Source organism: Carlito syrichta, unplaced genomic scaffold, assembly GCF_000164805.1.
Source record: "Carlito syrichta isolate Samal-C Ts95f unplaced genomic scaffold, Tarsius_syrichta-2.0.1 Scaffold302276, whole genome shotgun sequence".
NCBI classification, from domain to species: domain Eukaryota; kingdom Metazoa; phylum Chordata; class Mammalia; order Primates; family Tarsiidae; genus Carlito; species Carlito syrichta.
Genome location: NW_007246372.1, coordinates 759,292 through 773,325, shown reverse-complemented (window position 1 = coordinate 773,325; position 14,034 = coordinate 759,292). Strand labels below are relative to the sequence as shown.

The 14,034-nt window shown below is 41.7% G+C and overlaps 1 protein-coding gene across 2 annotated transcripts in view; it reads left to right on the top strand.

Annotated features, from left to right (window-relative positions):
- The first annotated feature begins 1,419 nt into the window (after positions 1-1,419).
- The window catches only part of MORC2 (MORC family CW-type zinc finger 2), a 43,068-nt gene continuing 30,453 nt past the window's right edge, over positions 1,420-14,034 (top strand). For both annotated transcript variants that reach the window (XM_021711422.1, XM_008056186.1), the window contains exons 1-3: positions 1,420-2,251; positions 10,535-10,588; positions 12,335-12,369. In XM_021711422.1, the coding sequence (XP_021567097.1) occupies positions 2,184-2,251; positions 10,535-10,588; positions 12,335-12,369 (157 nt within the window). In that variant the 5' untranslated portion in view covers positions 1,420-2,183. The remainder of the gene's footprint in view (positions 2,252-10,534; positions 10,589-12,334; positions 12,370-14,034) is intronic.

Below are 14,034 nucleotides of genomic sequence, written 5' to 3'. Positions count from 1 at the left end.
AGCAATTGTTAAGTTTTCTTACATCTCAACATTACAAACAATAATCGTCGTTTACGTACACCAACGCTTTACAGTTTACAAAGCGCTTTCAATCCCACACACATTGATATGCAGAGGAGGAAACTGAGGCGCAGACAAATTACAGAGTGACTTGCCTAAGGCCACTCGGCCAGCTGGTGACTAGGCCTGGAAGCAAACCCAGCTCTTCCGACTCCGGAGCTAGTCTCTCCACCCCGGAGCTGCCTCCAGAGCTCGGGCCTCTCACTAAGGCGGCATAAGGAGGAAAAGGCAAAGTAGAAAGCCCACCACCAACCATCCTCCGGCCCCCTCCTGCCCCCCCAACTGGGTCCTTGCAGGCCCCGAAGGATGGCGCCAGGCCTCCAGGCCAGCCCCGGCCACCCCCGCCTCCCCGGCCGCGCCAAATCCCGCCGCCGCCTCCCCCGGAGCGGGGCGGAGCAGCTGCCCGCCGCCGCCGACCACCCGGACGACTCCTCGTCGGATTGCAAACGCATAGGCCGCCGCCCGAGTTCTGCGAACGAGAAGAAAGACGCGGCGCGAGCGCCAACGGCCACCGGGCGCGCGCCGCGGCGGCCGGGCCTGCGCCCCAAGAGCTGGATGCCAGAGCAGGAGAAAGAGCCGCCAACCGATCGCTCGATCGACCGCGCGCCCGCTCCTTCGCCCTACCAGACCGGGGAGGGGGGGAGGGCGCGCCAGGGCTTCTTCGAGTTAGGGGCCTAACTCCCCGGCGACGAGACAAGATGGCTCCTCCGGCCCGCGCCGCAGCTACCGTCCCGGCTGCGTCGCTCGGCCCGCCCCCGGTACTGTTTCTTTAAATGGCGGAGAGGGTCAGGAAAGCAGGAAGAGAGGCGCACGTCATCACGTGACAGGGGCGGGACCGGCCAACCAAGATCCGGTCACGCGGCCACACACTGTCCGCCAATCAAAAGGCAGCGCATCAGGGCGGGGGCGGGAGGAACTGTGGCTTTGTGATTGGCGGAATGCGCCGCGGAGGCCTCGGGGGCTTGGGGCGTCGGGGAGTGCGCGAGGTGGCCAGGGCTGTGTGCGCTGGCGGAGACAAAGCGGTGGCTGTGGAGGCTGTGGCGGCGGCGGCAGAGCTCTCCTGAACGCCGAATTTCGTGGCGCCGAGTCCTGTCATCATCTCATCCAGTGCGGCGCGCGGGCGGCAGCGGCGGAGGCGGCGGCGGCAGCACATGGTTCCAAGAGCGCCCTGCGGTTGTTGGGTTCCAATTCCGCGGGGAGGGACAAAGGCAGCTGTGGGCTCCGGGCAACGCCCGGTCGGGTGGTGTGCTCGCCGCTGCCCTCGATCCGGTGCTTGAAAGCTGGGACTAACACTTCTCCGTGAGGAGGAGGCCACGGGACTGAGGCCCGGGAAGGGTCTGAGGCCGAGGCAGCTGTCTGAGGGGAGTGGGGGAGGGGCGCGGCCCGCCCGAGGTGATTTGGGCGGGTCTATTGTGAGGCGTTCAGCGGGCCTCTGTGAGGTCACTCGACCCACCACTGAGGAGATTGGGGCGGGACAGCAAGCTGTTAGTCGGGCTTTGAAAAAGGATATCGCCAGTCAGCACCTAGGAGCTCTTTCATCAGGGAGGTGGTGAAGCCGGAACTGGCGCCATATGCAATCTGTCGACATCTTGGTCGCGGTGTACAGTCTGTTTTTTTAAGGAGCCTGGCATCACTTGTGGTGAGGACATGGGTGGTGGTTTTACCTGCTTTCTGACAGAAGTAGGTAAATTTCCGGATTGGTAAATTTCCGGATTGGTACACTTGTTGATTACAGGATATTTAGGGGAACCAAAAAAGGCTCGAAGAATATGAAGATGCAGTAGTGGTAAACCGCCAACTCAAGAACCAACTACAGGACCATCCACATTCGACTCATTGTCTGAATCGAGCCATCGGAACTTAATGCTGAAAGCTCCCTAGGACTACAGATTTATGATGTAATTCTTTCCAAAATAGGACATTGAGAAGATTAAAAAGAAATACTTAAAGAAGAAACCAACTATAGTTTTAAATCTCTCTGAATATATTTCGAACAGAGACTAGGTATTCTTAACTGTCATTAAAGGAGCAAAGCTTTACTGAACTTTTGCTGGAAAATCGATTCCATCGTAAAGTTATATATCCCAGTTAGTGAGTAAAAGACTGGAGACCTCATTGCAGTCATGGCTTTCACAAATTACAGCAGTCTGAATCGAGCTCAGCTAACCTTTGAGTATCTGCACACAAATTCGTAAGTATCCTCTAGGGGCCACCGAGGTAACCAGTAACTCATCCCTTGATGTTAATGTGGAGATCCTTTGCCCAGAACATTGCATTTTTTACTTTTTGGGATGTATCACTGGAGTGAAATGTATCACTGGATGGTGGAGCTTTGTATTGAAGAACTGAGATCAGTGAAATATTTGTTGCTAATCCAGAAGAATCTGATTTTCATTTATTGGATCAAAATTTTCTAAATGCAAACTTTAGTTATTTGAAGTCAGTATGTTGAGTTGTTTCATTCACATGGTTGATAGGAAACCAACAAGTACTGCTGTACTGGATCGCCAAAAGGACTATTTTAGCATCAACTGTTTCTCCTCTCTAGTGACAACAGCCTAAACAGCTGGGTTTATAACAAGTGTTTACTTTCTAACAAGAAAAAAAAAAGAAAGAAGACGTTTAAATAATAACTTGCAAGAAGAGAATTTTTATTTTTTTCTGTGAAGTTCAGCCAGTTGGCTTTATCTTTTGGGGAAATTGCTCCCTGTATTCAGTGTAGTTTGTATATGCTAAGTAAGAAATGGCAACTTGTTTAAACCCTTACGTTTTTTTTTTGAGTTGGAGTCTCACTCTGTCGCCCAAACTGGAGTGCAGTGGCCGCTCCTGGCTACTGCAGCTTCGACCCACTAGGTTCCGGCGATCCTTCCGCCTCAGCCTTCCCAGTAGCCGGAATTACAGGCACGTGCTACCACGCCAGGCTTATTTTTTGATTGATTGTAGAGATGAGGTCTCACTGCCCAGGTGGGTCTCGAACCTGTGGGCTCAGGCAATCCACTCACCTCAGCCTCCCAAAGGCGCAGGATTACAGGCTGAGCCACTGAGCCCAGCTTAAACCCTTAACTCTGATAGTCTTTCCCCAAAATTTCCCCCGCAGAAACATACAGTGTTCATGTTTCTTCAATTCATGAAGAGGTTACCATCACTCCGATTTGGAATGTTTCAGGTTTAATTCTCATGCTCACTCTCTTGGAAGTTAAAATTACTTTAGTGTTTTAGTACATTCACCTGTTACTTTTAGGTGATGGTAAGTATTCTGTCATTTTTTTAGTACTTAGAGCGGTGATGAGCAGCTAAATGAATGATCCAGACTTATCTGAAGAACCACCTTCAGAGTTGAGAGCATAAACTCCCTTTAACCTTAATAGTAGTAAAATGACTTTTAGTCTTTTATGGAGAAGGCAACAGCTTATTTGCGATTCCCTAATGTCTGTAATTTTTTGCTGTTTTTCCTATAAAGGAAATACTTTTTTCTGAGTAGTGAAGTAAATTGTCAAATGATGAGAGCCTGGTTTTATTTTGTTTAGGGAGCTTATTAACGGACTGTTGAATTTTAGAGAAGGTACTGTAGAGGACACCCTGCCAGATTCTCACACTTGTGAATGATGAACCTGAAACCCAGTTAGATGAGGTTGCTGATCAAAGGTTATTCAGCTTGTTGATGGCACAGCCTTGGGCAAATCTTCACTGTTCTTTTTTATATTTGAGCTGTCGTGTTAAGAACAAGCAATTGGAGGCCACTTAGATGCCCATGGTTGATTGTGTTTAATGGTTATCTTAGTTCTGAATTTTGGAATGGCAGGGCAAACCTGGAATTATGGATTTTAAGATAATCTTGCAGACTGTGAACTGGTCTTCAGAATCTGGGCTCTTGTTTCAGCTTCACCAAAGACTCGTGTGCAATAAAAAAATAGTAGTAACAACAAGTTAATTGCTTCATGCCAGTCATTGTTTTAACCATTATCCAAAGTAATCTTTACAGTAACCCTGTGAGGTAAGGATAGTTCCTTCTTTGTATTTGAGGAAACTGAAGCTCAGAGAGATTAAATTATGTGCTAATGGTTATATAGCTGCTAAATCTTATTGCCAAGATCTAAGGTAATAAGATTTATCTGGCCACGGTGGTAGTGCTTCTAACCATTAGGCAGAGCTGACTCTAGTCTTGCACTCTTAAGGGCCTGTTTGCTTGTGTTTAAAGCAGAGGGTTTATTTTCCGCCTTTCAAGTCTTAAATTTTAGTTTATCTCAGTAAGTCTCTTGATTTGAGGATTATGGGATAGTTTTTGCTTTTTTTTTTTCTTTTTTGCTACTTTACAGTTGATCAGTGATAGGTGGGCAGAACCAAGGAAAAGAAGCAGACCTCAGTTAAATCACTTAGGTTGGAAAATATTTTGTGGCTTACCTATGTTGAATTGCAACCACCTGCTTGTTTGAACATTTGAGCATTGGAGTATCATTTTGGAAGCTCTAGAGTTTATCTGGGTCACAACTTTGACCTTCAAATTTGTTCTTTTCATTGTGTCTAGTCCTACCAAAAGAAAGTATGAATGCTGAAACACCAAGTTTGTCTTTTGTTTGTCATTAATTCTGAGAGCTTTTTAAAATTGTGGTGACCTGATTGGAAGTTCGTTTTTAGAGGAAACAGATTTTTAAATTCTCATGCAATGTAACTTGGAAGATGAACCACCCCTATATAGTGGTTCAGTAAATCTCCTTCAGAGAAGGAAAGATTTGTCTTCCAGGACCTTCTCCTTTGTTGTTAAAATCTTAGAAACTTAAGACCGTTCTAGGGTGTCTGGCATCTACAGTATTGTTGTATTGTGAATTATGAAAGAGATGGCCCTTTGCTTACCTCTCATTTAATGTAGACTTGCAAGCAGAGCCCAGACCAGAGGATGAAAATCATTGTGGTGCAGTGAAAAGACAATGGGATTGTGAGCCATTCAAATCTGGATTTGATTGTTTCCTGACAGTGTCCTTGGGCAGGTCAACTTCTTGAATCTCAGTTTTTGCATCTGTAAACTGGGGCTAATCTGACAGTTTATGAGGGTTATGTTAAATATTATGAAGTTCTTAGCTCATACGAGGTGTACAATAAACATGTAGATGGTGATATTATAAAGCAAAAGTTGAACAATGAGATTTGCTGTTTGGTGCTAGTCATCAGACATAATTAGTAAATTCTGGCGCATCTGTTGTAGAATAGTCAGCAAAAATTTGTATTGAACTTCTTTTGTGTCAGGTGTCTGATAGCTATTGATCTTGGTTGCATCACTGTTAGGCTTAAAGCAGGCCTGGGAAGTAAATTTTCTTTTTTTCCTTTTTTTGGGTTGGAGTCTCACTCTGTTGCCCAGACTGGAGGGCAGTGGCACACTCATGGCCACCCCAGTGTCAACCTCCTGTGCTCTGGTGGTCCTTCCGCCTCAGCCTTCCAAGTAACTGGAACTACAGGTGTGTGCTACCATGCCTGGATACTTTTAAAAAAAAATTTATTTATTGTAGAGACGAGGTGTCACCAAGTTGCCTGGGCTGATCTCGAACCCTCGGCTCAGGCAATCCACTCGCCTCGACCTCCCAAAGTGCTGGGATTAAAGGCTGAGCCACTGATAAAAAGGGTTTTTATTTATTTATGTATATTTTAATTTTTTTTGAGTCGAAGTCTCACTCTGTCACCCATGCTGGAGTACAGTGGCACGCTCATGGCCATCATCGACCTGCTGGGCTCAGGCGATCCTTCCAAGTATCTGGAACTATAGGCACACACCTCCACACGGCTAATTTTTTGTTTTATTGTAGAGATGAGGTCTTGCCAAGTTGCCCAGAACTTGGTCTTGAACCTGTGGGCTCAGGCAGTCCTCTTACTTCTGCCTCCCAAAGTGCTAGGATTATAGGTGTGAACCACTACTCTTGGCCTAAGGGTTTTTAAATAAAAAGAGTTTTGCAGTTACTTCTCTTTAGTGGTGAGTTTTGTGACTGCTATTCCAGATGTAGTGGTGGCAGTGATGTTTCTTTGGCGCATATATATATATATATTTTGAGTTGGAGTCACCCAGGCTGGAGTGCAGTAGCACGCTCATGGCCACCGCAGCCACTACCTGCTGGGCTCAGGCGATCCTTACACCTCAGCCTTCCAAGTAGCTGGAACTACAGGCATGAGCCACCACACCTGTTTAATTCTTTGATTTATTGTAAAGACGAGGTCTTGCTATGTTGCCCAGGCTTGTCTCTAACCCGTGGTCTCAGGCAATCCTCTTGCTTCTACCTCCCAAAGTGAGCCACCTTAAAGGTGTGAGTCATTGCTCCTGGCATCTTTGGCATATCTTAAATCACTTTGCTGTACTGGTAAGTGGGCTCATAGATGCTAAAGTATGTCTACTGGTTACTCTTGTTGTCACTGCTGTAGAGCAGTGGCACACTCACTGCCACTGCAACCTCAACCTGCTGGGCTCAGGTGATCCTTCTGCCTTTGCCTTCTAAGTAGCTGGAACTACAGGCATACGGTACCATGCCCGGCTAATTTTTTGATTTGTTGTAGAGTTGAGGTCTTGCCAAGTTGTCCAGGCTGGTCTCGAACCCGTGGGCTCAGGCAGTTCTCTTACCTTGGCCTCCCAAAGTGCTGGGATTACAGGCGTAAACTACCATACCCAACAGTGTTGTCACATTTAGTAATTTATGTTGGCCATATAGTCCTGCATTGTTTTATCTGTATGTGAAGTGAATGTAGATGAACCTGTCAGTTCAGAGACAGATTTATTTATTTTTATTTTTTAATTTTAAAGATGTGGTGTACAATTCAGGATTAGGCATGCAGGTGGTCATTGTACAGGTAAAGTCTGGGTTTCACTTTGGTCCCCACTTTGCCTGGCTTGAGATTAGGTAACCTTATTGATGTTGTGTGCCCCCCCTCCCCTGGGAGTTTCCTGCTACTGCCAACCCCTTTCTTACAGTATTATGACAAATGTTCAGGGTCTGCTTATGAGTGAGAACATAGGGTGCTCAGTTTTTTAGGGTACTCATATAACTTTGATGACTGTTGAATCATAGGTTCATACTCTAAATATATATAAAGCTATTTAATGTAAAGTAGTGACTCCAGAGTTTCTTAGCCTTATTTTCTAGCAATTAAGGCAATTAACTATTGTCAGCATATCCAAGAACCCAACAGAAGCTATTACATGATGGGCCTGTGGATAACTTTTTGGTTTCAATTCAGACAGAACAGAAATAGGCCATTTTCTTTATGTAAAAAGCTAATTTACACATGAATTTGCCCCTGGAAATGCTGAACTGCAAAACTATTTCTAATGTGGCACAAATGGCATATAGGCCACGATCAGTTGAAAGCAGATGTATTTGTGAAATATCTTTTGTCTTTTTCCAGGTTATTGATCTTTCTTGGTTCATATGCAAAGGATCTTTAGGTCTGGGAAGAAAAGAATTTCCTTTGATATTTATCCGTTCTATCCCCAGTGCTAGCTAGTAATGATCGCATCTCTTGGAATATTATTTGGGAAAAAGAATTTATGCAGTTGATACGTTTTTGACTCTTAGGATTTTAAGAAATATTTAGAACTCTGACTTTAGCATCTGGAAGATCTGTTGTTTTTCAGTTGGAGGTCTGAAGAAGATTATAAATATTGTCTCTAACCTTACCAATAGTTGTCCCAAAAGGTACCTTTTCATGATGTATGCTGCTATCACAGAATACCTTTGGCTACTTTTTTCCTTTTTCTTTTTCTTTTTTGGAGTCAGGGTCTTGCCCAGGCTAGAGTGCAGTGGAGTACATGATCACGGCTCACCGCTGCCATGACCTCCTTGACTCAAGTGATCCTCCTGTCTCAGCCTCCTGAGTAGCTGGAACTACAGGTGTACCATGCCCAGCTAATTTTTAAATTTTTTGTAGAGCAAAGTCTTGCTGTGTTGCCCAAATTGTTAGTTACATTTTAAAGATGTCTCTTAGCTTATCTGAAGTATGTATGTGTGGAACAACAGAGACCATTTGAATTTATTTTTAGGTTCTAAATGTGCAAGACACATTTCTAAACATTGATAAAGCAGTGATAACTTAACCAGAGGTGCATTGTGCTTGCCCTTTTGAGATCTGCTTATTGTATTCTAAATGTGTCATTTCCATGTGACATAATCAGAAATATGTATTATTGAGAAGGAGCTATTTCTGTTTTTGGTTTCCTTGTCGTGTTGGCAAAGGGTGTCAGAATTAGTTTTCTACATTATTTAAATTCACCATTCTCACTACCAAAAGACCAGAAACTTCATTCTTCTTATATTCTGAAGTTAGTGCATTCTTATGCAAGTTATGGTCTCATTGTTATGTTTGTATTTTTTTCCCCTAGAAACTGTATTTCTGAGAGTCCTTGATTTACATTAAAGTACAAAATTATGTTAAAATGAGAAGTATTGCAATAAAATTGATTATATTGTATTTATAACAGTTCTCAAAATTAAAACTTTTCAAGTATAGGAAACATATCCGCTTAGTAAGTCTCTAAGCCACTTATAAATCTGACAAGAAATAACTGGTTAAAAGCTTGAGAATGTTAGATAATCACTTTCAACCTACATTACCTTCAGCAGGTCACCTTATTTTTTTTCAGCTTATTTCTCCCTATTTAGTGGAGTAATTTACAGAAAACTTTGTTTATTTAAATCGTAATTTGTATTTAAAGTGATAATTCTAGAGATTAAGTATTTTTAATAATTAAGCATATGGCTGTTTTTATGCAGGTTTTCTTTTAGAAATTTGGTTCTTCCATGTAAAGTAATTAGAGCTTAGAAGAATTCGAGCTCTGTTTTCTAGGTGAATTGATGATTTTGTTGTTGTTTCATTATATTTATTGGTGCTGCTTTTGGATTAGCAACATATATTCACTGATCTTGTGAGGGAAAAGTTCTCTAAAATTTCAAGTAGTAGAAGTTGTATCTAGTTCAGATTTTGCATTTGTAAAACTTTGAAGAGTTATTTGATAAGGAAAAAACAATGTTCCTGGACAGTTCCATATTAAATATTTTATAGACTAATGTTTTACGTTTGTTCACAACAATATGGTAAGTGATAAAAGGTATCCTAGCTGCTGGTTATTTAGTATTGACATTTCATTTAACAATTTCACTTTGGCTATGGACTGGAACTGTGTATGCACACATAAAAATTGGCAGGGATAATTTGAGTCTTTTTGGGAAGTTGATGGTAATGTCCTGTGGGTTCATAATTTTGTATTTTCTCTAGCCAAAAGTCAAGCTGATTTTTTTAGGTGTTTCTATGTAGACACATCCTACTTTAATATCTAATGAAGACTATTGTGAAAAAACAACACATTAAAGTGAGTGTAAATTGAGCATACTCAATGGATAATTTGTTGCATTTTGCTCTACCAATACCTGTGTATGATCTACAAGTTAAAAAAAGAAGCTCATACACTTGTGCAATTTTGAAGCAAAAAAAAAGTTCCACTTTAAGGACGGAGAAAGAAGAACAATAACCTATTTTTTTTTTTACTTACTCAGATTTTGACTAAAAACACAACTTTATATTAAAGAAAGGAATCCGATACCCTCTTGAACAATTCTAGGCAGATTAAAAACTTGGTATGGTCTCCTAGGGCCCGTTAAAGTTAACCCCTTCAAGGAGGGGAGCCAGTGGTCATCTCTGGGAGGCTACTGGAAGTTTGGTTTGATAACTACAGTTACCATGTTACTCAAAACTCAATAAAGAAGTTTTTTTTTTTTGTTTTTTTTGAGGCAGAGCCTCACTCTTCCCAGATTGGAGTGCAGTGATCCAATCATGGATCACTGCAGCCTTGACCGCTTGGGCTCAAGTGGTCCTTCTACCTCAGCCTCTTGAGAAGCTGGGACTATGGTGCATACACCCAGCTAATATTTGTAGAGACAGGACTTGCTGTGTTGCTTAGACTGATCTTGAACTCCTGGCCTCAAGCGATCTCCTGCCTTGGCCTTCCAAAATGCTGAGATTATAGGCGTGAGCCTCTACACTCAGCCTAAATAAAGGTGATATTTATGCATAAGCTGTATTTTTACAGTCTTTGTGATATGCACAAACTGACTACTGGTTAAGGCAATGAAAAATAAAATACAGATATTTCTCTAGACAGAATATGAATAAGTGAAGAACACAGCTTTTAGCAGTTAGTACATATAGGAATCTTTCAGTGCTTCACAGTGAGTTTTTCAACTCAAAATAGGCAGAGTAAACATTTCTGAACAGATAGCAGGACTTGGTAAAGATGAACAACTGAGGGGTATTAGTGAGCTCTGAAAAGGCTTGAGTTGTGGAGAAGTTTAAATTTCGGTAGTGTAAATAGTGCAAATAATGATTTAAAATTTTTTTCTAAAATTTTATTTATTTAAACCTTTAAATATTTTATAACCGTGATTTTATTGGAAGGCAGACTTCAGTTTATAATTCTTTTGCTAACTCTTAGTATTTATCATTTCAGAACCACTCATGAATTCTTGTTTGGTGCTCTTGCTGAACTGGTTGATAATGCAAGGTATGTAATATTGAGGTCTACAGTCTGTGCTTGGAGTGGAAACATCTTGGGTAGCCTTTGCTCTCTGAAGTCTTGAGTGGAAGACATTTCTGTAGCAGCTGCAACTCCTAAGAAACGTCTTACTGAAAAAGTATTTTTAATAGCACATTAGTTGATAACTTCCATTTTGTTACTTGATTGCCTTTGCTTCATTCATTGTTCTTTGTGTTCTAGCCTAAAAATAGTGACCTTACTACCCCCAAAACTACTTCTGTCCTGAAAACTATACCAGAGTTCTGCTTTCCCAAAATATATTTTATTTTCAGGTGACTCCAAATGATCAAGATGTCTTCCATTGTTTGCAGCTGTGCTTGCATCTTGGAATCACTTTTTAGCACTATCTTATACTGAGTTCTTAGTGATGGAAAGCATATAAATGGTACTGTATAAGACTGAATAGAAGTTTAGATTGGTTCTGAGACAAAGATCCAAGTCTGGATCAAGAGTCTGGTTATAATTATGTTAAGAAAATACTGTTTCATTGTTATTCCTGAATGCATAAAATATATTCAGAATATACATAAAATTCACATATATCATTTATTGACCATATGTTGATGACTAATGAAGGAAGAAGAGGATAAGAGTTAACAGTAGAAGTGCTTCTAAACAGTTTTCCTAGTTTGATAAGCTTGCTGATAACTTTCTGTGTTCACTTACATCTTTTTACTTTCGTTGTTATTATTTACTGGACTGCTCATGGAAGTATGTTAAGTTGTGTAACTGGAAAACTTCCATTTTGTTTCAATCTTGGTTGCTCAGTTTTTCCATTCAATTAGAAAATATTGTAGTTTGAGTGGGGAGGGGAAAAGGTATTGTAGCTTAAGAGATGTATGTTTGAATTTGCCACTAGTTAGCTTAGTGAGACCATAGTGTGCAGTGGCAGGCTGCTTTTTTGTGTATCATCATATGATGAACTAGAGATTTCTTTGTTAATCCTTGTGCATACATTCTGCCAATGTTATATTTGAAAATATTTTTATATCTTTGAGATTAGGTACATGAAGAACTGTTTGGATTTTGAGTAGATTTTTTGCATTTAAAACCAATAAAATTGTGTTTCATTTTCCTTGCCTGCAGTTGGCAGATTAGATTCTAAGCCTTTTGGAAGTCTTCACTGTTGGCTGAATCTGTGATTTCAGCCATGGCTGGAGTCTAATGGGGTACCCGAACTTCCTTTCAAGGTTACAGAGGTTAAGAGTATGGGCCCAGGAATCAGTCTGTTGACTGCAGTGTGTATCATGAAACCTGATTTTTCACAGGTTTTGTGACAGATTATTGTTACCTTTTTTCTTAAAATCTTGGTAAGAAGGATAAAATGGACAAGTTATTGGAACAACTTTTTAGGATTGTAGTCACAAATGAGTAAGAGAAACACATTTGAGTCATTTCTTGGTGTGTACAGGGAAATGTTCTTGCTTATCCTATAGATGTTTTCATCCTGAAATCAGCATTAAAAAATATATCCAGGCTTTAAGTGTCATGTGGTTATATTAAATAATTTGGCACTTCAGAAATGTTTTACAGATATATAAGGAGAATTGAGTTTCCTAGTGTAAAAGAAGCTTTAATAGATATAGAATTTCTGTATGGCTTAGTGAAATCATCCTCAAAATACTATGCATTTTGCTCACAATACTATGCATTTTAATGGTTGGTATATTAATTCTTACTTGGATCTTGATTTTTTTTGTTTTTTTTTTGCAGAGACGCTGATGCCACCAGAATAGATATTTATGCAGGTAAGCCAGACTCTAGTTCATCTTTTTTTTTTTTTGAGTTGGAGTCTCACTGTGTCACCCAGGCTGGAGTGCAATGGCATGCTCCCAGCCACCGCAGCCTTGACCTACTGGGCTCAGGAGATCCTTCTCCCTCAGCCTTCCAAGTAGCTGGAACTACAGGTGCACGCTACCACTCCCAGCGAAGTTCTTTCTTTCAATGCCCACTTTATCTTAATACATTTATTACTGTGCCTACGAAGAACTGATTGGAAAGTAACTGGTTTCTGGATCCTGGAGGGATGGTACGATTAGTCTAGGTTGTAGGTAGAAACAGCCCTGGTCAGGCATAAAAACCAAGTATATTGGTTTCAAAAAACTAACACCGGGTAGCCAAATCTATGTAAGTAGCCACTAGTAGATTTATAGGAGTGATACATCAGAGTTGTGGGAAATGAAATGCTAGTCATTTTACTGGGAGGTAAACCATGTTTGTGGTATTTGCAGCCAAGGAGAGATTTTGTTGGAGGCCAGTTTCTCCCTATGCATCCTCAGTGAGCCCCAGTCCTATCTGGCAGAAAACAACTGGCAACTAGGTTTGCAAGAGATATTCTCAAATAGATTTCAGGTAGTAAGGAAGGCTGCTCAGCTTGGAATTTAAACCTATCAACAGCCTCTACTGTTCTGCTTATTTTATTGGTTCTGCTGTTTTATTAAGATCCTCTATTTTTTCCTAAAGTGGGTTTAACAGTGGAAGAATTCTAAATCATTATTGGTCATTTAAAAGAAAAAAATGGGCCGGGTGCGGTTGCTCAAGCCTGTCATCCCAGCACTTTGGGAGGCTGAGGTGAGTGGATTGCCTGAGCCCGCGGGTTCGAGACCTGCCTGGGCAACTTGACGAGACCTCATCTCTACAATAAATAAAAAAAGATTAGCCGGGCATGGTAGCGCATGCCTATAGTTCCAGCTACTTGGAAGGCTGAGGCAGAAGGATCACTGGAGCCCAGCAGGTCGAGACTGCAGTGGCCGGGAGCGGCCACTGCACTCCATCTGAGTGACAGAGTGAGACTCCAACTCAAAAAAAAAAAAACAGCCTGGGCAACTTGGCAAGACCTTATCTCTGCAGTAAATCAAAAAAATTAACTGGGTGTGATAGGGCGCACCTGTAGTTCTGGCTGCTTGGAAGGCTGAGGTGGAAGGATCGCCAGAGCCCAGCAGGTCGAAGCTGGGGTGGCTGTGAGCATGCCACTGCACTCCAGCCTGGGCAATGAAGTGAGACTGCAACTCAAAAAAAAAAAAAATTCGAAGTCATTTTTGGCCATTAAAAAAAAAAGCTTTCTGTTTGGTATTTGTACCAGCATCTTTTTTGGTCATAAACATTTGGAAATGGAATAGAGGAAGACAGCTTTTAAATACAGATTGGCCAGTATGTTGTGTGTTCCTGATAGACATTTCTGAAGGATTTGAGTAGCATGGACTAGCTTCTGAGAAGTCTGTTTATTTATGAGGGAATATATAGTTATCAAATAACTCCTTTTCATGGACCACTTTGATAAATGCGATTGAGCATACAATTGAGTAGTAATTCTCAGAGCCTTTAATGTGCATTTTTGTATTTTTTTTTTTGAGTTGGAGTCTCACTCTGTTGCCCAGACTGGAGTGCAGTGGCCACTCCCGGCCACCGCAGTC